At 40.4% G+C, this 27281-nt stretch overlaps 1 protein-coding gene across 10 annotated transcripts in view; it reads right to left on the bottom strand.

The window, feature by feature from the left end:
• MEIS2 (Meis homeobox 2) overlaps window positions 1-27281 on the bottom strand; it is a 209477-nt gene that overhangs the window by 118801 nt on the left and 63395 nt on the right. For all 10 annotated transcript variants that reach the window (XM_043555698.1, XM_043555700.1, XM_043555702.1 and 7 more), the window contains one exon: window positions 26314-26459. In XM_043555698.1, coding sequence (XP_043411633.1) covers window positions 26314-26459 — 146 coding nt within the window. The remainder of the gene's footprint in view (window positions 1-26313; window positions 26460-27281) is intronic.

The following is a 27281-nucleotide window of genomic DNA, read 5'->3' as shown; positions in this document are numbered from 1 at the left end:
ATTGAATATAGAGAATTAAACACTGGAAATTTACATGTGATCATTATCCTAAATAAAGCAAGGCAATTTAAAGAATGCTTACAGTAGGGGTGTCTGGGTGACCTTGGCAGTTAAGTGTCTGATTCTTGGTTTTGGCTCAGGCCACGATCTCATGGTTTGTGAGATCGAGCTCCATTCTGGTCTCTGTGGAGGCGGCACAGAGCCTACCTGGGATTCTCTCTCTCTCTTTCTCTCTACCCCTCCCCTGCTCCTCTGTCTCAAAATAAAGAAATAAACTTAAAAAATAATTTTAAAAAATAAAGAAAGAATGTTTACAGTAAGAGCATTTCAATTTTACCCCTAGATTATTTTTCAGTATGTATACCAGTGGTCTTCTATACACACACACACACACAACACATTTTTTCTACATATAACACGTATATATTTTGTTAAATAATCTCTAAACCAGTTAATTTTGTTTTTACGGGTTTTTTTGTTCTATAAATGAGCAATAAAATCAAACCAATGTAAATTCAATAAACCAAGTATTTATAAAACATACTGTTACCCATTTCCCACAGTTGGAAGTTCTGCATTTCCTCTCAAGTTTCACAATAACCTTTGACCCATTTACATGGGTTTGCAAATGCATGTAGGTGAGTAAAAGCCAGTTAAGATAAGACACAAAATGAAGTATGCAATTTGGATTCCTTCACAAAAGAGTCACTTTTCTTTCAGAAAATTTATTCATTGAAGTCTACTTATTTCTATAATAAGTCACCTCCTCAATTTGCCTGCAATATTTTAAGTACATGAAAAGTTGAGTGGGATCTTTAGATAAAGACTTCCACTCACTTTAATATACTGTCAAAAATGATTTTTAAATATTTCAGAAAGTTTTTAACTGCTAAAAGGCAAAAGTTTGCCATTTGCTAGAAAATTATCAAAACTATTTTAGCTTATTTGGAGCAGGCATTAGAGTTATTGATTTGGGGAGGGGGAAGCTAAAGTATTTTTAAGTGAAGCACCACGTAAGTACAAGAACGCATTATAGGAAGCAACATAAGAAATGGCATTCTGTGCTGTACACATTTAGGTATAAAGGAGAATTTTCAGGCTGAAAATAAAGTAGAATGGAACCCTAACTGGTGAACATATCCCCTACCTCTTATATTATTTTTTTTTTCCTACTGATTGGGTTCCTTAGGAAAACCCATGAAAGTAGAACACCTGTAACCACAAAAATAAATTTCAAATGCAATGTCAGCTCAAGCATAAACCCAACATAAATTTGGCCTCACTTTCCCATTAATAAATTTAGAGTTCAGGTTTGTTTTGTTTTGGGTTGAAAATATTTATTTCATCAACAAACAATTCCAGAGTGCAAACATTTGTCCTGTTCAGCTGAAGCCAATGTTTATTTTAGCACTGCTAGGATACCTAAGTGTTGTGTAAATGGGAAAATACTGGCTGGAGAAACATTTACACAAAAGACTGTGTCTATTAAGACAATGAAAGTGTTTTAAAATATATCCTTTGGGGTGGGTTTATGGCAGTGAAGTATACGCTTTAATTATTATGAAGACATGCAATTGGGAAAAAAGTATTTTAGAAAGTTACTTCCCAATCATTTTGATGCTTCACAAAATTATCCTTGGGATACTCAAAAATTTCCTCAGTGACAAGGGTCTGGAAATTGAAAACGAGGGTCTGGAAAATAGTGACTTCGTAAAGATATCTATGAATATATACAATCGCAAGGTATGTGTACGTATACTTAGATACCGAGTGAGTATGGATATGGATAAACTGAATTAAACCAGCTCCTAACATATTTAGTAACTGCTCAGTAAAAGCAGAGCAAATGAACATTGAATTAAGGACCTACCAGAGATAGGAGTAAGGGAGATGTGCAGACTGCATTTGGCATGCCCTAACCCACGTTTTTCATGGCCTGGAAAATCCGGGAAAGCACTGTTTCAAGTCAATCTCCAAAGTTCCTTAAGTTAGTTGTTTAAAATGGACAAAAGAAACCTTTTCTAATTGAACGGCGGGGCTGGGGAGTGGGTTATGTTTGATCTAGCTTTATCTCTTGCTCCTTTCAAACTCACACTTAGATCTCTACATCTCTCCCTCTAGAAAAACATCTAATTCACAATACTCATTACATCCCAAATTATCTAGGGAACACAGAACATACTTGGTCTGAGTCCGCAAATGCTGTCTTTCTTATCCTAGCTCTCTCCTCTCTGCCTACCTCTCTGTATTTGGCTTTAGGTTTAGTCCGTTCCGCAAATGAAAGAAAACAATCGTCTATTGCTCCGTGTGAAGACAAGGGGAAACAGATTTATGGGACAGAAATGTATCTGGAATGTCACCTAGTCTATAAACCTTTCTCCAGATGAAAATACATATAAATAGATCTACCTGTATAAATTATATCTCTGTATGTATATTAGGAGGTTGAGGCATTTGTTGTACCACAGAGATAGTAATAATTAACGCCAAATTTAGAGGCATAACTTTTCAAAGTAGCTACCTCTCATCTCTACCCATAATTGAGTCATGCAAATTTCACACATTTACAATCTAGTCACCTTCAACAATGACCAATTTCGGATGCAGTTGAATTGTACAGGAGTTTCAAGTCCATGATACTTGAAATTTTCCAGGAGAGTTCAATTATCCATGGGACATTTCAAATAGAAAAAAGAAAATTCTTTATTAAAATATAAATTTTATGTAAACACAGAGTCCTAAAGAATTCTTTTTCTTGGCTAATGAAACTACTTGGTACTGACAATGTAATCGAGGCTGAAAAGAGACATGCACATTTTCAATAACTGTATTTGACTTAAATTCTGTGAGCAGTATGAAAGAGGAATATGTGTATAGACCAGCCTCTATCAGTGGTTTTACAGTCTATAGATCCCTATGTGAATAAAGATAGTTGCGGTTTGATTCATTGCCATGGATTTATTAATACCAGGTTTTACCTGAGGCTATTGGTTACAAGCCTGTTTAGCAGTTTTTATTCAAGGCAGATTAATACTCCTGACAGAGGGCTCTACTCATTGAGGCAGTTCTGTGGCATCTACACAATTAACTTTCCTTCATTGCACATCAGTGGCATGTTAAGTTTTTCCTAACAACCTCTACGGATGCATATAATCTCATCACAATATATGAAGCATGTCCAATAAAAGGAGCATTGATGGGTACTTTGGCTCAATATAGCAGGAAGATTTTATAGAAGCTGGACCAAAAAAGGTGGAATCTGATCATTAAAACCTCTCCCTCTTCCTCAGTCCTTTCCCAATGGTATGGCCATCTTGGAAACCATAGGTTGCTAAGAAAGATGTGAATGGGCAGATGCACAATTTGTTTGCAAAGAAAGCACGCTAATATTTTTATCACTAAGTGAACCACAGAATCTAATCATACAGCCTCTTTGTAGGCCAGTTACAAAGTACCCCACAGGTAAAATGTGCTCACTGCAATGCCCCATGAATTTCACTGAGAAAATGCTATAAACCTTTACTTACTTTGTATGGGTTTTACCTTTCCACAATGTGATTGTATGTGCACGGCACACACGGGCATGTGTGTGCATCCATACACTGTCCTACGTATATTTGTATGTCGATATGCTACACAAGCTATATCATGTGACTGCTTCTGTCAGTATGCTAACTAAAATTGCCCCCGTGCACACGAATTCAATTATATTAAGTTGTTAGAATACCTTTAAGTAATTCACTCATAAATCCTATTTGGACTTGCAGACTGTTGACTACATTTTCAGATGGACATATGAGAGGTTAGAAGGATCTTTCTTCAACCCAACTTGTACGAGCACTTCTGGGGGTACGTTACAGCACACGAACTTCTCTACCAATCCTTTTCTTCCGTAAATGTATGTTTCAATCTCAGTGGCCCTAAAAACCTGGCAGTATTTGGTTTTGAAAAGGCATGAAATGATGTAGGCAGAAAAAAAGAAAGATTTTGTTCTGGAGGAGGACACACAGGAGGACATGGGTCAACATGTTGATGATTCTTCACGACATCTGGAGACGCGTGTACAAGAAAGAAAACTGGTATGGAAGACTTCACTGAGTCCAAAAGAGTCCTTCCACTCAGGATGCCAGATGGCAACTTATAGCAAACCTCAGCCAGAACTTGTGAATCAGGCCTAAAGAAACAGGGTGATAGGATCTTCCTTCTGAGCAACAAAGATGAGCAGAAGAAAGGGGAGGGAAAGGGATGGTTTTACAAGAAACTCAGCTTGATGAGCTCAGAGCTTTAGAGATGGAACAGAAATAACAAAAACCACCACCCCTTACAACTTAACATGTTAGGGGAGAAATGAGTTGCTCCATTTTACAGATGAGGAAACCAGAACTCAGAGAGCTTAAATGACTTGCCCATATGACCTGGTAAATACTGGGTTGCTTCACTGGACTAACCCAGGACTAAGATTCCTGACTAACTCCTCTTTCTTGTATAAACACGCTACCTTTCCACAGACCTATAGCAGTAGAGACAACATAGCCTCAATCTCCCCTTAACCGACGCTTTCAGGGAAGAGAATGGAGGGAAGAACCCGGGAAAACAGACTTTTCAGACACTGAGTTGTAAGGTGAAACCCCTCAAGTCTCTGCCTGATGGTAGTACAAAGTTACCAACAGCAGAGCACCAGGAAGCCCGTCTGAGGGTGCCTTGGGTTCGTTTTGTCACATCGCTTCAAAAACTACTGTGATCTGCTTCAAAGAACTTTTAAAACCACACTGCTTTGATATATGTGTAGTGTAGACCCAGTTACAAGAGACAAAACCACAAGACCTTTATCTGCACTTCAAAGTCAGCAAAAAAACATAAGTGCAGGTAATCTCCAAAATTGCCAACCTAATTCTCAAATCCCAAGCACTTCAAATCCTAAGTGTGGATGCAACTCTGCATCTGAGAAACGAGGAAGAGATAATGACAGGAAGGGGAGGCAGGCGGGGGTGACATAATAGCAAAATGATTTAGCCACACATGGAAAGATGAGTTTTCTCCCAAAAAGGAAAAACGAGTGATAATTCAGTATGAAGTTTTGCCTGAAGAATGAGACAGAACATTCAAGAACACCTAAAAATAGGAGGTAGAAAGGTGCATATAGTGTTTGGGTGTCTTCCATCATTATTCTGAACCTAATACATTCCCATTTGAACTCAGTTTTGTAAGTTTTATCACTTAGACCCAAGAGATTTCAATGGCTGATGAGAGCTCTCAAGCAGGTTTCCTGAACCATCCCCCTTGGAAGCCCTCTAAAGTTTGGTAACATAAAGCCCAGCTTCAGATCACAGGTTCCTTCAAGGATTGACCCTAAGCAGTCACCAGGTAACACTCAATGCCAAACAGGAGAGCCTTAGAGGGTACTCCTCAATGCTTTCAGGATGGGGAACACATCACTCCCTTAGGCCTACTGAGGCCTTAGGTCCAAGGGGTTTTGCTTTCTTGTATCATTGATTTTAACTACAAACCTCAACAGACTGGGATGAAAGGAAATACAACTGCTCCCAAACTCTGGTTCTTTTTGATTATGAAAGTATCTGACGTACGAACTTTAGGGAAATAAATTCTTTTCAAGAATGAGAATTTCACTTGCGTCACAGCCCAGCATGTTAATGTGAACACAAGCCCACGCCAACGTGAGTGACTATTGTCAACAGTCAAGTGAAATGCTATGCCAACGTGTAAGGCAATGTCAGCTTCCTAACGCCCAAAGAAAAGCCACGTAACACGGGGCTACCAAGATGAAGTAACTCACAGCCCCAGAGGGCACAGATTTCTGCTTTATGTAAATCAGAGCCTGTCACGGCATGCATGATTCACTGCTCAGGATGTACTCTCCTGTGACGAATGAGTCCCGCTTAATTTGGCAGTGATTATGCGGGTTGCTGGCCCTCTAAACCCCTTTGAACTTGTAATTGCTGCTGGTTTAAATAATGAACATTAAGGGGAGTTGGATTCATAAAACTGTGGATAATTACATTTTTTTTCTTTTCTTCCCCTTTGTTTTGATGCAAGAGTATATTCACACACACACACACACACACACACACACACACACACACACTTCTAAGGCCACACCGATCACTGTATCATGCCAGGCTGTGATCGAAATAAACTGCAATCTTGTTCAAGGGTTGGTCAGGGAGGGCAGATTTGAGGGTGGGGGAAGTGGAGGCGGGGGAGCAGGGGGAGCATCTGTGAGCTGTGCAAGAGGGAGCTCAGAAAGGCCTGGATGCTGTAGGAGAGGAGGAGCAATGGCACTCATGAATATTCATAGCTAGTCACATCTGTAGCAGGCTCGCTTTCTACCTTTTTTCCCCCCCTGTGCAGGGCAACATAGAACACTAGTGCAAACAAAAGGAGGGGATTTTGCAGCTTCATCAAGCTCCAGATTTGCTCATGGCGGTGAAGTTTCTTCCTCTACGCTTTTTCAATTCTACAGTTGGATTTCAATTTGTAGGAGTAGAGAGCGAGAGATGGTATATCCCTTTTCCTTCTATTGAGAAAGGAAAGCGCCCCAGCTCCACAGTCATGAGTTGGAAGACATCACACAGTTACACAACACACGGCCGACTCCAAGATCTGTCCCCCTTCTTCTCCCTACAGTTGGTCAAATCCCCAGTACCCTTTGATCCCGCAAAAGACAAATTTTGACTTTATTCTGAGAAAAACGAAGTGGTATTGGAAGGGGGCAGAAACCAAAGTTGGCCAAGTCAGCTAGCTGCTCCCCTCCCTGAAACAACAAAGAGTGAATGATAAATTTAGCAGCCTCGTGTTCAGTTTTCAAACGCTGCTGAGATTTATAGCTTCGCTGCTCCCATGGCAAACTAAGCTGCTCACAGAAAGCTATCTGTTTTTGATTTCACTCTGTTTTCTCTAGTTTTTGTTCTTCTTTCTATTTGCAGGTTTTTTTTTTTTTCAACTCTGCATTTTCTTTTTCCTGGTGTGAGTCGAATATCAAAGGCCAGGGCTGTTGGTAAGCCTCCAGCTTGCAAAAGCCACTCAATGGGATGTTATTAGAACCTACGTCACAACACAGTAGACAGTGATTAATAGCAACTGTATCAATGGTAGCAACTTTTCAGAAAAAAAAAAGAAAAAAAAAAAAAAGGATGCCCCTCCAGCAGCTGAAAAAGGGGTCAGTGCAGCAAAAATAAGAAATGTCTGCAAGGACCCAGGGCCCATAAATATTCTTTGGAGAGTACAGTACGCAGGGATTGTGTTTGACAGAAGGAAAAAGAAATTCCTACTATGCATATAATAAGAACTTTTACCTTTAAGTCACTTATACTTAAAACAGCTACACATTAATTTAAAATGAAGTCTGTGTACAACTTTGGAATCATTTTATTGATGTAATGGTGTCCCCCAAAATAACTAGCAGATGGATTTCCACCCCCTCAATGAAACACTGAAACAAACTGCAGAATTGTCAAAATTTTATCGTGAAGGCACACACTCTATAAAAAGGTTGATTTTAAATGAATTGTAAATTTGCTTCATTGCACAATATTTTTCTAAAATTATAACCGGAAAGTATTCTCTGTTTAATTTTTTAGCATATCCTTTCACAAAACACATCTGCTGTGAAGTATTTCTAATTTGTGCTAACTGCTTTTTAACAAACACACAGTTGTCACTATGCCATCTAATGTTATTGGGGCAAAAAAGTACATTCTCCTTCACTCTCTTCCTAATAAGAATCTTGAGCTGTGTCCAGTGGGGCAAACCAACAGAAAATACTACAATTATCTGAACTCCAGATGCGAGTGGCATAGAGGGGATCAAAGAAATGAGGAAAGATGGAAATGCAGTCACACCAAATGCATTTCCATCCAGTATAGGAGCTGGAGGTGGTTGAAACAGCAGGAAGGTAAACATGTACAGAAAGCTTGCCAGCTTGTGTCTAATTTTTAGGAAGATAATAAGCAGACGAAAAGAAAAATACCACTAACTAGGCTATGTCAGAAGGTTGGTTGACCACAGAAAGGACGGAAGATGCACTCTCAGCTTTAAAGAGTGAAAATGGAAATTACCTAGTTACCATCCAGTACTGTTTTGTTCCCTATTTATTTCTATCTCACACCCCTCTAATGGACTTGTGGGAAGTGGGACTCCATGGGGTTTGGGACAGAGGCAAGCTAATGACACCAACAAGTTTGAAATTTCGCCTTCAAAACAATTATGAAAACTAAAAGAGACATTCCCCCCCTTAAAGGGCAAACAAAATGATGATAGCTAACTTTTCTCAGTACTCAATACAGACAATGTAGCAAATGCTTTGTCTGCACATCATCTCCCTTCTGCACTCTTGATAACACAGGGAGGAGGCATTATTATTACCCCCATTTGACAAAGGAAGAAATTGAGGCTATTAAAAGGTCAAATAACTTGCCCAAGGCAACTCAGCTAATAAGAGACATGCTTTCAATCACTGTATGATCACTGAGTATTTTCTTTATATTTAGAATTAAAAATCCACACACAGTATCTTGCATGGCAAATTTCATGAAATCAGAGAGAGCAATGAAAACCAATGATTGGGCCTAGCTTGTATCTTAATGATTCAAGGAATATTTTATCATTTCTTCATGATATAGTATCTTGTAGATGTGCCTTAGAAGAGGAGAAAATGTGGCTATCCAGCCAAAAAGATCCACATCATCTCATCAGTATTTTAGATTTATTATTTTGTGCAATTTCAGTTAACAGGCTTATAATCTAAATCTTTCAAAGTAGTACTGATTTTTCCAGAAAATATAAATAACTATATATGCAAAATATCTTATTTCATTAACACAACTGAGTTATAAGAATAAATTTATACTTGTGTAGTCCAACCTTCAGTCTGAGTACAAAAAGCAATAAATTGTACCACTAGAACTTAGACTTCTTGAAATAATAAGAACCCAAGCAGGCTTTTCATTCATTCATTCATTCATTTATTCATTCATTCACCAGTACCTCTATCCCTAAACTCCCTTATAATGTGCCAGTACAAAAGAAGAAATTTATATCATCAGGATGAAAGAAAGATGATTATAATTTGCTTTTAGGTATCTCCACTACATGGCAGGGAGTAAGGCACACATAGTGCCAAACTTTAAATCATCCTCTGCTTCTTTCCTTAAAAACAAACCAAGGAACGGAGAAGGAAATCTGGAGTACTGTTGCCCCTCCTCTAATGATGAAGTAGATTCTGGGTAATGACTATCACTCAGCACACCAGGTCAGATGCTGAGGGTCCCATATTAGGTTAACTGCAGCTTTAAGCTGATGCAACTATGCCCCAGACCACCCACAGCTATACTTCATATCATGGTGTGAGGGGTGGAGGAAGAAGGGCAAGACTAATTACTGAATACCAACCTCATTCGAGGCACTGATAAGCTGTTTTACACATTCTACTTCATCTGGCTCCCTCCCGCCCCAACAATCCTACCCATTTTACAGATCAAGACGTAGACATGTTACATAGCTTGCCCAGAGAAACAGTGCTGATCAGCGGCCTCCTGTGAGTTACCAAAGCCCTTCCCACAAGCCTCGTGAGTGTTACTAACCCACTGTATCTCCTATTTCACCCCTGTATGCAGAGGAGTCATCAAGACTCAAGTCTCAGAGCAAGTCAAAACTTTAGTTATCTTTATGTCCCTTTGGTCCACTGCCCTCCTTCTCATTCATCTTTTCCCAACTGTGTCAGTGGAATATATGCAATGTACCTACAGTACACGAATGACAATTCTATTTTTTTAATGTTTATTTATTTATTTTAAAAAAAAATTTTTATAAGGTTTATTTATTTTTGAGACAGAGAGAGGCAGAGCATGAACAGGGGAGGGGCAGAGAGAGGGGGAGACACAGAATCTGAAACAGGCTCCAGGCTCTGAACTGTCAGCACAGAGCCTGATGCGGGGCTCGAACTCACGGATCGTGAGATCATGACCTGAGCCGAAGTCGGACACTTAACCGACTGAGCCACCCAGGCGCCCCAATGTTTATTTATTTTGAGAGAGAGACAGAGAAGAGAGAGAGAATTCCAAGCAGGCTCTGAAGCGGAGCCCAACAAGGGGCTCAATCTCACCAACTGTGAGATCATGACCTGAGCGAAATTCAAGAGTAGGGTGCTTAACCAAATGAGCCTCCCAGGCTCCCCACGAATGACCATTTTAAATGAGTATCTGGTTGTAGTATTTCAGGATAGAAGCATCACAATACCATTTATCCAATTAAATTGTACAGCATCTAGGAGCTTAAAGGACCCTCTAGATGACTCATGGAGATAAACTGAGTGCTTTGAGAAAACACAATCTCAGGCTTGTGCGTATGCACGTGGCGCTCCTGAGGGTAGGGAGCGTGTGGGAAGTGCGGGACGAGGGCTGCCTGTGGTAAAGGGCAGGGCCCAATCACAGGTCCTGTCTAGGCGCTGCCTGGTTCATCTGATTGCTCAGTGTGAATTTCAGATATAATCCAAACAGGAGTGACAAAACCCAAAACCACAGGAGCAAACACTGGCTTTCAAGTGCTGTGGGAACAGAGACATTTGTTTAAGTAACCACTGTTTTAAAATTGCATACATAGTAACACCAAAATAAACAGCTTGCAATGCTGTTTATTTTAAGATACACAATAGTAATGTAAAGTGCGGCGTGCCCCAGATCCGGGGAGCCCGAACATAATTTACAGTTGTAGAGAGCCCTAGGAGGGCTCCACACACGCCAGGACTGTCTACTTCCTGATTAGATAACAGTGAAGGTCAGAACGCATTGCTTTTTGTGTGTGCGGCAAAGAGCAAACAAGCCACCACAAAGACCTAGCTCCTCCTGCTCGCTGTGAATTATGAATTGAGTCCTGTGGCGAGCGGGGTTCGCCAAGTCTCCTCTACAAAGCGTGTATTAATCACAGGTCCTGAGGAAGGGTCAAGAGCACAGCCTGACAAACCAGGGAATGAGCCTGTCTGCCGACCACTGGTCACCGTTCCTTTAGTCCTTCCCCTTCCCTGATCTAAACACCGAAGAAGGAATAGAAAAAAAAAAAAAAAAATCTTGAAAATACACAAGCTGGTTGGGGCGCGGAAACATATGTAAAACTGAACTCTAAAGAAAAACAGCTAGATCAAACAAACCTTAAGCACGATCAAAATAAGAAGCCTATTTGTGGTTTATTTTAGGCGACTGAGCTGTCCTCGCACTGCCTTCTTGGCTCCTCCTTCCCTCCTCTACCCAGGTGCTCTGGGGAGACGTTTTAGGGATCTTTATTTTGGTCCCTCTACCCCAGTCTTTGACAGTATCCCAGACAGCTTTATTAGCAGAGGCCTGCAATCCTAACTCGTGAGTCTTGGCATTGTGCTCCTTTTGTTTGGTCTCCCCACGTCCTAAGTTAACTTGCCTCTTTGCCCTCGCCCTTACCTGCTGTGTCACTGAACAGAAATAACTTTGATCTTTGCCACAGACGTAACTTCCACATCCTTGACTTTCTGGAACTTGAGTTTGGCCTCAAATAGGATTCTCCCTAACAACTCTCTGCTATGACTGAACTGTGTCCCTGCAAAATTCTTACCTTGAAGCCCTAATCTCTGCTGCCATGATGTTTGAAGAGCTTTTAGGAGGTAATTAAGGTTAAATGAGGTCGTTGGGGTGAGGTCCTAACTTCACAGAATTGGTGGCCTTGTCAGAGGAGGAGAGAGAGATCTGGCCCCTGCCTCACACACTCCAAAGAGTGTGAGGACACAGTAGGAAGGGAGCCACTGGCCACCCAAGGAGAGAGCGCTCCTCAGGCACCGACGCTGCCCAGCACCTTGATCCTGGACTTTCTAGCCTCCAAAACTATGAAAAAATAAATTTCTGTTGTTTAAGCACCATCCCCACCCCAGTCTGTGCTATCTGTTATGGTGGCCTGAACTGAGACACTCTCTCACTGAAGTTATCCATTTTTCTTCCTTACCAGTCCCTCTGGTATCAGGGAAGAGAGGCCGGACCTTCCTCTCTTCCGTTCTCTTACTTTCTCTCTCAGCCCCTGATCTAAAGCTTTCCACCCACTTTTCTCATGAAGTCCGTGGCATTTGCTGTCACTCTTCTCCATCACTTTTGCCAGAAGAATGTTCACCTCTAAGACACCTCCCCTTTCCCCAACGGCTCCCGTACAAGCTAGAAGGTTCCTCTTCACCCCACTGCTTGCCTCTACTTTTGAAGACTTCAATATATACAACAAAGACCTTTCAAACATCTTGCCTCTCATAATTCCAATGTCATCTGTCTCTACTCCATCAGCCCTGGATTTCATCAAGCAGAGATACTGCATTTCCAAGATCACAGACCTTAAAATGCACCTGCCCTGCTTCTCTATTCTGCCTCTTAATCTTCATCTGGACTTGTAACTTCTCAGTGGGCTCCTCGTGTTCCCAATGTCATTAGCCTCCCTGCCTAGTATGGTTCTTTATTAGAATAAATGCATTGTCTTGTACCATAAATATAGCACACATTTTACAGAAAATTTAAAACATACAAATAAGTGTAAGAAGAAAGTAAAAGAAGTCACCCACACCTCACTACCCAAAGATAATCACTGTTAACATTTCATTTGCTCTTCTGTGTGTATATCCATATATATTTGCATTCACAAAAGAACAATCATACGATAAACACTGCCTTATCTGTTTTATTTTACTTGATAATACACTGAGAGATTTTTTCCATACCTCAAAATATTTTTGAGAATATAATTTTTAATGATTACATAGTAGTCCATAATATTCCATTATGGTCTCCTATAGTTGGAAATATAGGTGGTTTTCAATGTTTTATTGTCATAAATAATATCTTCATACCTCCTTTTGCATGATTTTGTATATGTTTCTTATTACTTCTTTATAATAAACTCCTAGAAACTGAATTACTGGATCAAAGGATAAGAACATGACTAGTAATACATATTACAAGTTTAAATTCCAGAAAGGTTAAACAAATTTTTATTGTCATCATTAAGGCAGATAATTTCCTTGCACTCCGGACAGTGCTGGATATTGTTTTGGGGTTTTCTTAATTTGATAGAAAAAAAAACGATATTATGTTGCTTATTTTTAAGTTGATTTGGTTACTAATTACCTTGAACATGTTTCAAATGCTTATTGGCCATCTGTATTTCTTCTTTTGTGAATGGACCTATTCATCTGTGCCTTCATTGTACTTTTTTCCTTATCGATTTGTACACTTTATTTATTAAGGAACTAATAATCCTTTGCCTGTTATATCATGCCACACATATATTTGCCATTTTAATGTCTGCTTTTATGTCATGCTCTTTCCTTGACATTCAAAAGCTCTTAATTTTTATTTTTGTTTAATTAAACCTACCACCATTTTTCTTTATAATTCCTTTGCTTTTATGCTCTGGAAGGATTTTACTAAGTTAAAAGAAAGAAAAATAGTTATATTTACTTCAAAGAACTCTTAAATGCAGAACTTGTTTTGATGGAAACTACAGATTGTTTTTTTAAAAACAATTAAACCATTAACCAACAAAACACGTACCGACTTACTTTTTTTTCCTCAATTGATTTAAAGTGATGCCTTGAAAATTAATAACTATCTATTTGGATTGCTGTGTGTACTCTTATATAATTGTTCAAATGATCGTTCCCTATTATGGTAGCTGGTACCCTATCACGCAGCTTTATAATCTATTTTAATAATAGTGCAAGACCTCCCTAATTTTTCTTTTCCAAAAATACCTTGACTTTTCTTAATTGTTTCATTATTCACATGAACTGCAGAATCATTTTTCAGACACGATCCAAAAAAAGAATAGCTCATCAGAATTCTGACTTACTAGCCAGCCATTCAAGAATTCGCTAAAACTCTCCTTCTCACTCAGATGTAGGTTTTTCCTGTCATCTGCTCTCCCCCTCCTCCACCTCTGTGCCTGAGCTCTGCCTGTGGAAGGATGAAATGGTGCAGAGAGGGTCCATTCCGGCCTGGCCCTCTCGATCCAAGACCTCACTGCTGCACCTTCCTAATTCACTCCTGATCACATTCTCCACATTTCCTTCTCATCCAGTTAGAGAAGCTCATCTCTGAATTCCCACAGCTTTCTTCCTATTCTTTACAGAAGGTGTCTGTCTCCTACCTACCGTTCTACCTGTGTTTTGCCTTCCACCCTCCCTGGCTTCCTCTTTTGGAACCTTGCATTATCTGTTGTCATTCTCTCCACCCCTCCACCCCTCCACCCTGGCTCCCTTCCCATTGCCAATGCAACACCTGATTCACCTACCACACCCCTGCGGCTAAGCCTGCCACTCCCAGCTGTCCTCTGTCCTACCTTTTTTCCCTTCCAACTTTGCCTGCTCCCTCCTCAGTTTGTAGAATTCAAAGGTAGACCATGACTTCCAAGTGCCCAATCTGAAGGCTTATTTTTAGTCACCACTGTCCTTGATCTTTCTGCAGAATCTACTTCCTCTACTTTGAAACTCTTTCTCGTTTCACATGATCTGATTATGCTCCTACTAATCTGATTTCTGCATCTCTGCTCATTGCTTTCTCTCTCCTTCCCTTTAAATGGAGTTTTCAAAAAGATTCTATCCACTAACCCCTTCTTTCTGTGCTCTTTTCCTTACTTATCTTTATCCAGTCCCAGAGTTCCAAGCATTGCTTCTGCAAAGATCAACCTCAACTCTTACCACAGGTTTCACCATTTCTAACTTCCACAGAGGCTCCCCACCTGGATATCTGGGCTGTGGGTCTAAACCTGGGGCCTCAATATACCTTTCCAAGCTTTCCCCACTATTCTCCCATATATATTCTATGCTTTAGCTAAACAGGAGTCTGTCTTAGGGGCTGTGGCATCGACAAATCTCTGGATGTAGAATCAAAAGTAGTCTGATTTACCATCCAGATTGAAACTATATTAGGGAAAAAAAATAAAATAACCTCTCTAGTCTCTTCTTGAAAAGAGATAATTCTATGTCTCTCATAGGATTTAGAGATGCAAAGCTGCTCATCCCCACCAGCTTGGCCAGCATGAAAAGTGGCAGACTGGTGAACCGGTTAATTCTCAGGATGAAGAGTTTATGGACAAAGAACAAAGATGTCCAAATCCCCAAGGAGCTTGTTCCAAATCTGTAATCATACAAGTGGGAGTAAGTTCATTGTGAGGTTTCTTTGCTATCGTTCACCCCATTCTTTCTCTCAAGTTTGAGTTTAGAAATTTAAAAAATTACTTTCACTCACAGTGCCATTATAACTGTGCCATTATAACAGTATGAATGGCCCATAAGGCTTTTGTCCTTTCCTTGTACATATCATGCTAACTGTAGCATTTGATTCCCATTCCAAACAGATTTAGGGCAACAGAAATAAGTACAATATTTTCCTTTGAAGAGTATTTCAACCCCTGCCCAAGTTCAGGTTTCATGGAGCTAAGACAGAGCAAATTAATTATTTCAGGGGACTATATGAAAACATTAATGAATATACTTGCGTAGTATTCTTCCCTTTTCAAAGGCCTATTTCTAATCTCAGCTAACTCTTAGAACAACAAGGTGAGAAAAGCACGCTCAGAAAATTGAATGACTTGTCCAGGATAACTCAGAGAGCGAAAGGTTGAGCTGAGAATAAGATCGTATTCAAGTGACTGCAAATTGATCCTAACTATGCTGCGTGCATGTGGGTGTGTGCGCGTTCTTCTGAACAGTAGGAATTTCTTCCTCCTTGCCCTGAAATGTTTGTCTTTTTGTAAAGCACAAAAAAATTAACAGATTGTCTCCACATCAAAGGTAGGGAAAGCACCGATTCTTTTATTAATTCCAAACGTTTCCACTATCTACCCCAATCAGGCCCAACTATAGATTGAGGAGGAGTAAAGCACCTCCTTTTTGCTTAACTATGTATACATTTAAAGTAAGTGGAGGGAGGGTGGCATTTGGGATAGACACGGACAAGAGAGTCAAGCACGTAAGACCCAAATCACACTTTTCTTTAAACTTGCTCTGCAAAAATAAATAAGTAGATACTTTCCAACTGTTTTGAAACGATTCTCAGGCTGGTAACAGAGGTCATATTAAAAACTGATGGCTTTCCCATGGTCATATTTGATTATCACTTGAGCAGTTCACCAACATAAAAGTCTCAGGATTAGGCGGTAAGAAGGGTCTTCATCAAAGTGCCATCGATTAGTTGGGGGGATTTGCCGTACAGGTCTAAACTTACGGTTTGCTAGAAACTAATGAGAAATCGACAATCGACTGATAATGATCTCATATTGCCCATGCCCTCTTACCACTCTTTTTTTTTTTTAATTCATTGTGAGGGAAGGTTTAAAACAAGGGTAACAACTCATGGGCTGCCTGCAGGTATCTTGAAACACTGAAATGGAACCTATAACTTTTCACCCTGGGGAAAAAAATAAGGCTGCTTTTATAGAGTTCCAACATGTCACCAAACCTACAGGGAATAATCCAGCATTCATCTCTTCTATTGATAAAAGCTTTTCTCTTTTTGAAAGACTAGAGTAACACCGCCCCCAGTACACTTGGGTTATTTATTGTCAGCTTATGACACAGTCCCACCACGTGTCCAGGGTAAGAACTAAGCCATTTTACAACTGTAGTATGACTGGAGTCATGGGATTATCCTTGCCTAAATTATTAGTTATGGAGTTGCCAGATATTTCCAATTCATAATTAATTCTGAAATAAATGTAAACGTAGGAGAATGATTCAAGAAGTAAATATATCTGGGGTGTCTGGGTGGCTCAGCTGGTTAAGCATCTGACTCTGAATTTCAGCTCAGGTCATGATCTTGCAGTCATGAGATCACGCCCAGCATAGGGCTCCATGCTGGTGCTGGGCATGGAGCCTGCTTGAGATTCTCTCTCTCCCTCTCCTTTTGCCCTGCCCCTGGGCTCACACTGTCTCCCTCCCTCCCTCCCTCCCTCCCTCCCTCCCTCCCTCAAAAAAAAAAAAAAAAAAGGAAATATATCCTGATCTATATATCTATGTATCTATATCTATATCTATATTTAGAGAGAGAGAAAGATATACAATACCACGAAAGCTGAGGTATTAAAATTAAGGGCAGCAACAAGATTTGGTGGATGAAGAGTGGCTCTTCATTACCTGGCTATGGTAAACAAATCATATATCTGTAAATTGAGAGGCTGGTGGTTGGAAGGGGACGGATTAGTGGCTCATGTTAATCTTCTATAATGCTCAGAGTAACGAGAGAATACTATTCTCTTCGTTTCTTGTCATCTCAGAATCCCACAATAATCTCTTGAGTTGTAATTTTTTCTTTTTGTGGACAATCAAGTCAAATTCAACAAATATTCATGTTATCTATTATAACCAAGAAGTAAAACTATAGTTTAAGAAAAATTATCTGCCATTATATTGTGACTTGACAACTTACCCACTATTAGATAAAAACAACTTAAATCAGTTCTGGCAGATTTGGGACTTGGCAGTTCAAAATATGAATAGCAAATGTAAAAGCATGAAAATGGCATTACTATTATGTTTTAAGAGGATAATACACCTTTAAAGGGTGCCAGTGATTATTCTGCATACTGTAAACAACGGCTGCCAATCAATTTAGAAAGTGGTGCGCAGCACATAAATGTAATAAGGCAAATTCCACTCAACCAACCTAATGTTTCCTACCCAAGTCACTACTTCTCAACAGGAACAGTAGGGCTACATATCCCTTTTACACTCATAACCTGGTCCAAATTGCAAAAACTGACTCCAGCACAGAGAAGGGAGGGCATTTTCAGGAGTCCTCTGAAGTCTGTGCAGCAGTGGTCTCTAAAATCAAAATTAATCCTGAACACGAAGGTCACTTTATGACCCTGTCCTGCAGCAAAGCTGAGGGATGGTGAGTGTGCTCATAACCCAGTCAACTTGGCCTTGAGTTCTAATAACTCCACCTCTCCACAGAATATACTGGTAAATGGTGGTGGTGGTCATGTGGAATGAGGAAATGGAAATGTTCCCTATGATCTGAATGAATATTCACGGGTTTCACTAACAGCCTTTAATGGCACTCTATTCTTGGAGGTTTTAAATAGCTGAATATTCAGATATGCACATGCCTTCTATTTTCTTTTATTCAAGGGTCCTCAATTCTCCACCTCTTTCAATTCTGTAACGTATTTTTAAACAATTATACTTAGAGTGATATTTTATGAAATTGGGTGTTAAACTTTGAGCTAATAATTATTTTAGTGTCTTTTTGATGGTAATTTAATAAGCATTTCATTCTTCAATCTCACTCTGTCGCTCATTTTAAAAATGTGTTTGTCAGCTATTCGCTCATAATCTGGGACTTGATTTTCTTAATCTATCTCAGCTGAACTTTTTTTTTTTTAATGGGATTGCTTGATATACTTTTGAAATATCTTGACCAGATGTTTGTGCATCGAGGAGACCACACACCTCATCCACTCCCACAAAAGGCCACTGCCACCACCACTGTACTGGGGACCTGACCTCCGAGTCACTCAGAATGTGGACAAGGACCGCTGAATCCCAGACACATCAGTCTTTACGTGCAGAATCCCTGAGAATCCAATTCCAAACACTAAAGTGGGGACTCCAAGTAAAAGGTTCTGACACAGCAACATGCAATTTTTTTTTTCCCTCAAGAGAGATAAAATAAATTTAGTTGCAATTTTATTTCTTCTAGAGGAGCTTCTAGGATTCAACACAACATTAAATTTTTGGCCTGTCTCTTTAATTTGAGAAATTGTACAAATGGCGACAGATGGCACACAGAATTGACTTATGTCCTCTATTCTTTACTGAAGAAGGGAGTGCATAGAAACTTTGATAAAGACAGAAGCTACAGTATGCAGGTCACTATTAAAATTATCTGGTGGCTCTTTGGACAGCTAGGATCAGAACATTCAGGCTTTCTTTTTTAGGCATTCGTTAAAACCAACCAACACTGTTGTAGGTTGACACTGGTGATCACAGCCCCGACGTTCAGTACCCTCCCTGTCCCAATAAGGACATGATGGATGTGCCATTAGCTTTGAACCTCGGCAACCTCTGAAATTACCACTCTTCCCACCCCCATCTCCCGCCCCCACCCCTCAAAATCATTATGAAATGGGAAGAACACTCAAGCTTACAGTTAATTGGAAACATTGCAAGGGAAGAGGAATGCTTAGGACAGCATGTCCATGGGAAAATAAATCACCCAGCATTGTTATTTAATGCATTGTGACATCATTTCCTGAAATTAAACAGAGATGACACCAATTCAGAGGATCTCCAGTATAAGGTTCCATTCAAATAATTCACAGATGTTTTCTCCTGGCAAGCAGAAAAACAATGCAAAGGCTAAAACTAGGGGCAGCCTCACTCTGCTGCATGTTTGTGGGAAGCCCTCTCTGCTGGTGTTTTTCAGCTGTGTGTTCTGCATATGCATTTCCACATAAGTATTTCCCAGCCCAACAGCCCCACTTGCATTCAGCGCTCATGTGTATCTCTGAATGTGAGAGAGGCCATCTCTCACTGCATACATAAGTAAGTCCAACATTTTATATTTGGTATTAATGTGGCCTATAGCAATTGGTATTAAGTAGCTCAATCTCAGAATCATAAAGGCTCGAATTTTCAAGGAGAAATAACTAATGTCCATGGAATACTGATTCAACTAACCATTCAAGGCCCTTCGAAAGGTATCTAATGATAGCGATGATCAGAGAGAGTCTCCATGGATGCCCTTGTGGAATGAACAAGGAGACAAACCAGGGTAGACATGAACGAGGTTGGCAGCACCAGATCTCTCATCCTGGTTGATTTTAGGAGGTACTTACTACTAGAGGCCTTAGGCAGCTGGAAACCCAAGCACACAGTCAAAAAACCAAAATATCCAAAATCTGTGCAGCACATCACAGTTCCAAACTGACTATATCGTTTGAACCACACAGCAACCCAAACAGCTAAGTAGGACACATATTTACTGTTTTAGTTTTTAGGTAAGGAAATCGGTTCAGACGTTGACAAGCCTACCCAAGATTACAGAGCTCAAACCAAGTCTCCTCATTTCACATTCAGTGGCCCTTTAAAAAAAAAAAAAAATATATATATATATATATACACACACACACACACACACACACACACCATGCTGTCTCTTAGACAGCCTAGACTTTAACACTCTGAGGAAGCAGGAGACTCTAGATTCTGTTCACATACTGGACAGTGAAAGGGAGCATTTATACTATCAAAACCAGGCCCCAGATAAGACATTCTGGACTGTTCCATAACCAGTTTCTTCTTCACCTCTATCGCACTCTATCTCAGAAGGCTCACCAGGATGTTCAGTTCATTAGTACCAGTACTCTCTGATGCTATCATTTAGCAGAACTGAGCAGTTGTCAAATGTTTATATGGCTCTAGAAAGCATAACTTAGATGATGTTCTCTCCTGCTCCGGGGCATTTGGGATCTGTTTGGCAAAACCTGATTTCCTCATCTCACACAGACCAGGAAAGTAAGCGGTAACTTGGGCTGCCCAGTTCCATTGGTCAAAGCCTCCTGCTAGCCATTCAGCTAGATTAAAATAAGAATTATATTACATATTTATTCTAAGAGTCAGGCATAGGGTTGAATGCTTTATATTCCCTTATTCAATCCCTGCAACAACCTAAGTTGGTTCTAGAATTATCCCCATTCTACAGATATGGAAAACGAAGCTTAGAGAGGGTAACTGCTCAAGATCAAAAATCGACTGTGTTGCTGATTCCAGGCCCTGCGTTTTGTTTTGCTTTGCCCCTGATAATGAATAACTGAGAGTCATGACACAGGCAGAATCATATGCCTGGAAAGCATATGAAAGGACATGTATTGTTTCCCTTCCATTAGAGTGGGACACATCTAACTTCCCCCAGACCCAGGCCCTGTGCTGCTAACTTTGACACTGGATCACCTCATTGAAGAAAAAAAAAAAAAAAAAAAAAAGGAGCCATCTAGGTCTACACGTGATGAAGAGAACTAATTAAAAGGCAGAATAGTTTAAGTCAGTGTCTCTCCTCCTGTCTCTCGTGTGCATGTATGTGTGGGTACAAGAAAAAATTTGAGATGACTAAGTTAACTGTCACATGGTCTTTATGAACTCACTGGAGAAGAGATACGTGCTCCTCTAATGTAACATGGAGCTGTATTTACTCATAACTTGGGTACACTGTCTCTGCAGGATGATAAACTTTAAAACTCATTTTTACTACCAGAGACATTTACAAAATCCCATAAAACAATCTCTAATGGACGAGGAGCCAAATGACTGAACACGTGAAAGGCAGGTTTCATCAGTCTCCCTCACCACCAGACACGGAGAGAGGAGTAAAGCATTTTGCCGTGAACAAAGGGCACAGTTTTTAGACCCTGCAGTTTCAAGAAGGCTGTGTGATATGACATCACTTTAAAGTAAATTTGCTTCTGATTCCGTACACATATCTTTGAAAGAAGTCCCACATCCCCTAAGTGTGAGCTTTAGCCCCGTGTTTTCAAATAAGAAAACCTTTAGTTAGAGACTGGTATGAGCAAGCAGTGTCTTTGTATAGGAGCACTTCCTGTTTTCATTCCGTGATCAAATATATTCTTTGCAGCACAACTAGAAAGCTCTCGAACGTGGCAAGTGGAGGTGCCTGAGAGCCTAATTGAGCACACTAAGGGCTTCTTGGCGTGGAGGAGTGTTTCATGGTTATGAATAAACCGTTAGCCCTGGTATTATTTCTTGCTGTTTTCTTTCTTTAACTATCTTTGAAGTCAAATAAAAACAGTTGTAATGGCAGGCTTACTTTTATGATACCATAATCTCCATGTGTTAGTGAAAGGAATATACTTCCCTAGGATTTCCCTAAGTTCTTTTGCCATTGGGTACTTTCCAGCAAAAGCACATACATTTCCAACAGATTCTTTCTTCAATCTTCACTAGATTTCTTAGTCTGAGAAGCCAAACAGAGCCATCAACCAATAGAGGAGGGGGGTAATAGTATACACAACATTTTCAGCAGGTGAATTGCTATATAGATAGATAGATAGATAGATAGCTAAATATATATATAGCTAAAAAATATACATATAGCTAAAAATATATATATTTATATATATATTTAGCAACACAAATATATATGAGCTTACTTTTTTTAACGTTATGATGAGTGTTTTGAAGGGGATTTTTAAAAGACATTTTGGAAATTGGGAGTTAGAAACCAGAAATTAATTATTTAGACTCAGATTAAATTTAAATTCAAAGTGCTTAACTCCGAATATGGAAATTGCTCAATTCATCAAATAGTTTTTTTTTTTAATGCCACTTTGGATTTAGTTTAAATATTTCCTTCAATATAATCAATGAGCCGCAAGTTTATTAGTTTTTTCCTTAAAGTCGGTGGTGCTCAGGAATTTGAGACTGTTTTAACTGTTACAGTTGTAGTGGAACTTGTTCTTCCAAGAAAACTGAAGGTTAATGATTTTTGTCATATTGAGACTAAGACTTAACAATTGCTACAGTTGGCCTTTGTTGAGGTGGGGTTCTTTTTTCTCTGGGCCTTTTGAGGTATTCAGAATAGGTGACAATAGCATGCAGTTGAGAACATATGTAGAGAGACCCCTGTGGCTTATTGGAAAAAGTTGCTCCGTGCTGGTTGGGTGTTTGGAAAAAAAAATACAACCAGAGTTCTTTTATGTTCTGCTAGTTAATGAATGCATGAATGTCAAAATGGGCCAATGGCCCATTCAGGGGGCAAAGCCTTAGCAGCCCCCTTCTTTAAGAACACATCCTGAGATGCAAAATACATTTGCTTAACAAATTAAAATAATGAGATAATTCAATTAGCTTCTTTTTAAAAAAAGAAAGAAAAAAGGGTACATCGGGGATTATTGTAATACAAGAACAGGTCATACCGCACAAAAGAGAACAAACCAGTTTGAAATAATGTTAAAGAGACTAATAATGGAGGAATGCACACTGAATCATGCACTTGTGAAGAAATTTACATGAAATAATAATTTAGACTACATCTATTTTCAGTGAGCTAGAGCCAACATTTCACTTTGAAAGTTGAAATTAATTAAATGACAGAAAAATATAGTGGGCATCTCTATTTCCAAGGACTTCCTCATGCCTGTTAGTGCATGTAAGAAAAGAAGTCTAAATTAACATGTCGCTAGTTAGGGGTCTCTATTCTTGGTTTCTGAGCTCGGAATTATAGCTGAGTAAATCTTTCAGCTCATTAAAGATTGGAAAGTAAAAGTTTTACAGGACCATCCTCATCAAAGTTACTGAACCTCTTCTCTGCAGTTGGGGTAAAATCTGGATGAAGAGGGAAAATTTGTCCAAAGAGAAAGCCGAGGAGAATTTCCTTATGATACAAGGGAGGTGCAGGAAAGGCAAGGGAGGGGAGCAGAGAGAACGACTGGGAGACAAAGCCATTGGGAGAAACTAATGAAAGGGGCATGTTGTGAAAGAAGGTCATGGGGAGGAGGGAGAAAAATAGAGCACTTCGCAGAGAGTAAAAAGAAAGGGGATGATCAGAGACTGGGACAGAACAGTGTTCTGGCTACGTGCTCCAGAGCTGAACCAAGAGCTGTGGGTGCAGGAATGGAGGCCGCAGTGTGGAGACCCTGCACTGTGTCCCTCTCGCTTGAAAACTGGGGACACGTAAGGTCCGGAGAACTTAATGGACTCACTGAGGTTCAGCTAGCACAGAGGAGAGCTGAACTCAACATGCGGGTTTCCCGACTGCTTGGCTGAGGCTATTTGATTCTTCTCTCCCTGCTCCAAAGACAGACATTCGTTAAAATTTTCAGTTGGCTGGAAGAGTTCTGCACAAAGTCTTGAGTTCCTTTAACTAGATGAAGGCACTCTCAGTGTGGGGACAAGGTCTTGTGGTCGGTCTGTAGCCCCCTGCACAGCCAAGCCACCAGGGGTGCCCAGCAATCCCTGGCCACCCACAATTTTTCACCAGTGGCCACACTGCATGGTGGGTTCAGTTCAGGACAGGGAGGTGGGAGGCAAGGTATCGACAGGACAAAGCAGGAGGTCCAGCAAGAGCTGTGGACACAGCGTTGGCGTTTCAAGGCACAGAATATAGGTGGTGAAGGACAGAGTCGGCTTGAAGAGAAAGGTGCCAAATCTTCTCTACTCGGAAAGGCTGGGCGAGCAGGAAGTTTTAAAAACAAAGAGAACAGCACTTTGCTTCTCCCTATTTCCTCCCCCTCTGACGCTGGGTATACTGATGGCAGAGGTTGTGTGAGATTTATATGACACTGGTAGAGCGGATAATGATTTTAGCAAAGTCTTCATAGTGCTGTGGGAAAAGCACAGCGCGGGGAACGAGCAAGGTTGGGTTCTGGTGGCAGGCTGACCTTGAGTTAATCACTTCCCTCTCTGGGCCTCAGTTTCCTCACTGGTAAACAGAGCAGCTGAATTCTCGCAGGTTCTGGGGTTCTGTGGTGTTGACTTTGACTACTGAGGGGCTGCAAATAACATGGAGAGGTCTGCTTGTAAAGCAGTTGTTGAAATCTTTATTTTCGGCCAGGAGGGGCTGGGCATGAAGGAAGACGGAGGGAGGAAACCAAACAGGTGAGCTAGTGGGGAGCAAGCTGTTTGCATGCCATCCATGTGCTCCTGCCCTGCCTTTCTAACTTGCTACTCTAACCAAACAACCCTTCAGTTAAAAATGAGAAACCCCTCCCCTCACACTCACTCGACTTCCAAATTAAAAACATTTTACAGGTTAGTAAATCTCCAGCTGAGGTGATGTAGCAAAGAACAGCTGTGAAGTAATTTTGATAATGATGAGAATAATAGCCGCATGGCAAGGTTCAGGGCTTTGCTGTTGCAGCTTCAGTGCTCCTGAATAGATAAAAGTGATTAAATACTCCTGATTATCCCTGACCAATATGTAATGGATTTACAGCCCTTTCAATTAGTCAGTATTTGCTTAGGACTCATTATTTTGTCTTTGGTTAAGTAATCAGCCCAGAGACTGCATGTTCTGTCTAATTCCTCTGAGCCGAGTCAGTGCAGGGCCCTGACCTTTGAAATGGCCATGGCTGCAAGGCAAGAATAACCACTACCACGGCAGCCTCGTTGGTTCTCCCCTCTAATCCTGACACCACGGGCCAGATCGATACACCTTAGTTTGCTACTAATGTCCTTACATCAAAATGGCCGATTTAGGAATGTGAATTTATCTCTCTCCCCTCCCTGCCGCCACTCCACCCCTTGCCCTTTGTAGCCCAGCTGGAAGAGCAGATCAGCAGTCACCACCATAAATAAAAGTGGAACCTTGTCCTGGACCCATGACACTGTAACTAATGTCATTCAGCATGGCAACACACAAGTTAGAGAATCAAAGAAGACCTTCGGTTTTCAATGCGCTACTCGATATTTAAGCATTTACCTAAATAGAATGGCCTGAAAACAATATCATAGCAAGACACTGCCTCTGACGTCTTTACCACTTTCCCAGAATCTCCAAACGAACAGTAAAACAGGAGTGCCTAGTTCCCTTGTAAAAATACATCGTGATTTTTTTGTCATGAGAGTCTTAGAGTCAATAGTGCACAGGGACACGTAAAACCCACTGCAGACAGGAGGACAGAGATAAACTGTTACTTTAAAAACGTTGCATGGCTGATCTCTTCCCAGAAGTGAATAGGGTTAGCTTCTAAGAAAAGGGACTTGAAGAGCTAAAAAAGAATCCTTAATCTCCACCTTACAAACAAAGGCTCTGGAGCACCTAGAGCCCTTCTGTGTTTGTCACATAAACACGTGCCATGTTTGCAAGCTGCTCCAACGATTACACTTGCACCTGATACCATGAGCTTGGACATGCATGTGGCAAGGTGCTTTTTTTTTTTTTTTTTTTTTTTTGCCTCCTAGAGGAGATGGCTTTCGTTAAGACTGTAATCAGCGGTGTGCATGGGTTTGTGAGCTCCTTACAGCCATTTCCCTTGTCTGCAGTTGCCGTATCTGAAGCTGCCCTCACACCTTGTAGCATAAATAACAAGTTTGCTTACATATACTGTTGAGGGCCCTAGACCATATTGAATAAGGTCTGTGCCTGGCTTAGGAAAACCAAAATCTCCTCCTTTCTAGAGGCTGTTCTTTGGATAGTGAAGGCTGACAAAATCTTAGCTGCTCTGTTAGTCATCAGATTTCAAGAAAGGGAAAATAGGCACCTGATTTTTTAAAAAATCTGTATCAACCTGTAAAGTTTGCTAGGAGAAGGCAAAGCAAGCAAAAACGCTTTCATCTTGACTTACTGTGAGATGCTGGAACAGCCATGCTCTCATGATATTTGTTGCTACTTTGGGGAAAATGCCTCTTTTCTTCTGACGTTTTTTGTCCTTGTCTGGATCATCATCGTCACCTGTGCCAGGTGAGGCTACACTGTTGTCTAAACCATCCCCTGGCAGAAAAAAAAGAAAAAGAAGAAAAAACACATTAGAGGCAACACAGAAAGGGTGCCAACAACAATGTGCAGCTGATGATGAGCTCAGCTCAGCTTGTTGAAAGAAATCCATTAAGCGGGTATATTCTCTTTCATTAAAGTATAATTGGAGACACAAATATGTAAAAGACGAAATTAAACCAGGCCTCTTCAAATGTTAATTTTGTGTGTCTCACACTCGCCCATATCATTAATTCAATTATAATTGTGCGCTTGACACAGTGCAGTAGCTCTTTGTCAATTATGGAATCCAATGTGGGAAAACCGCCATCAGAAAACCCATTCGGTGAAAATCCACTCCCATGCCCATAGTGAACACATACTGTAGGGTAATCAAGTTAAATGTTCTGTAGTCTATATATTCCAGGCTGCCTGCATAGGTGACAGTAACTGTGTCACTGTTCATTGCACATAACACACTGCCTGCTCAGCCCCTCCTAGAACTGTCACCTCCTAAGCACGCACATTCACACACTCCTCAGATGACCCTGCATTCGGCATTTGCATGACATGAAAACTTTTAGCTCTCTGCACCACTGATCATGATCATGATCATTATCATTTATACACACACACACACACACACACACACACACACACACATGAAGGTAGGGTGCTCACTTAATCAGAAGTTTCTATCAACATCTTTCTCTTCTGTGCTTTTCTCCGGCATTAATTGTGCATTAGCAAAAATCATTTACTTTTAACAGTCATAGTTATTTTTTCTTGCCCTCCAGCAAAAATGCCTTGAAAGCCTGCCTGGAGGGCATCTAAATTATG

This window comes from Prionailurus bengalensis, chromosome B3 (assembly GCF_016509475.1).
Source record: "Prionailurus bengalensis isolate Pbe53 chromosome B3, Fcat_Pben_1.1_paternal_pri, whole genome shotgun sequence".
Taxonomy (NCBI): Eukaryota; Metazoa; Chordata; class Mammalia; order Carnivora; family Felidae; genus Prionailurus; species Prionailurus bengalensis.
This window is presented reverse-complemented; position numbering and strand designations above follow the sequence as displayed.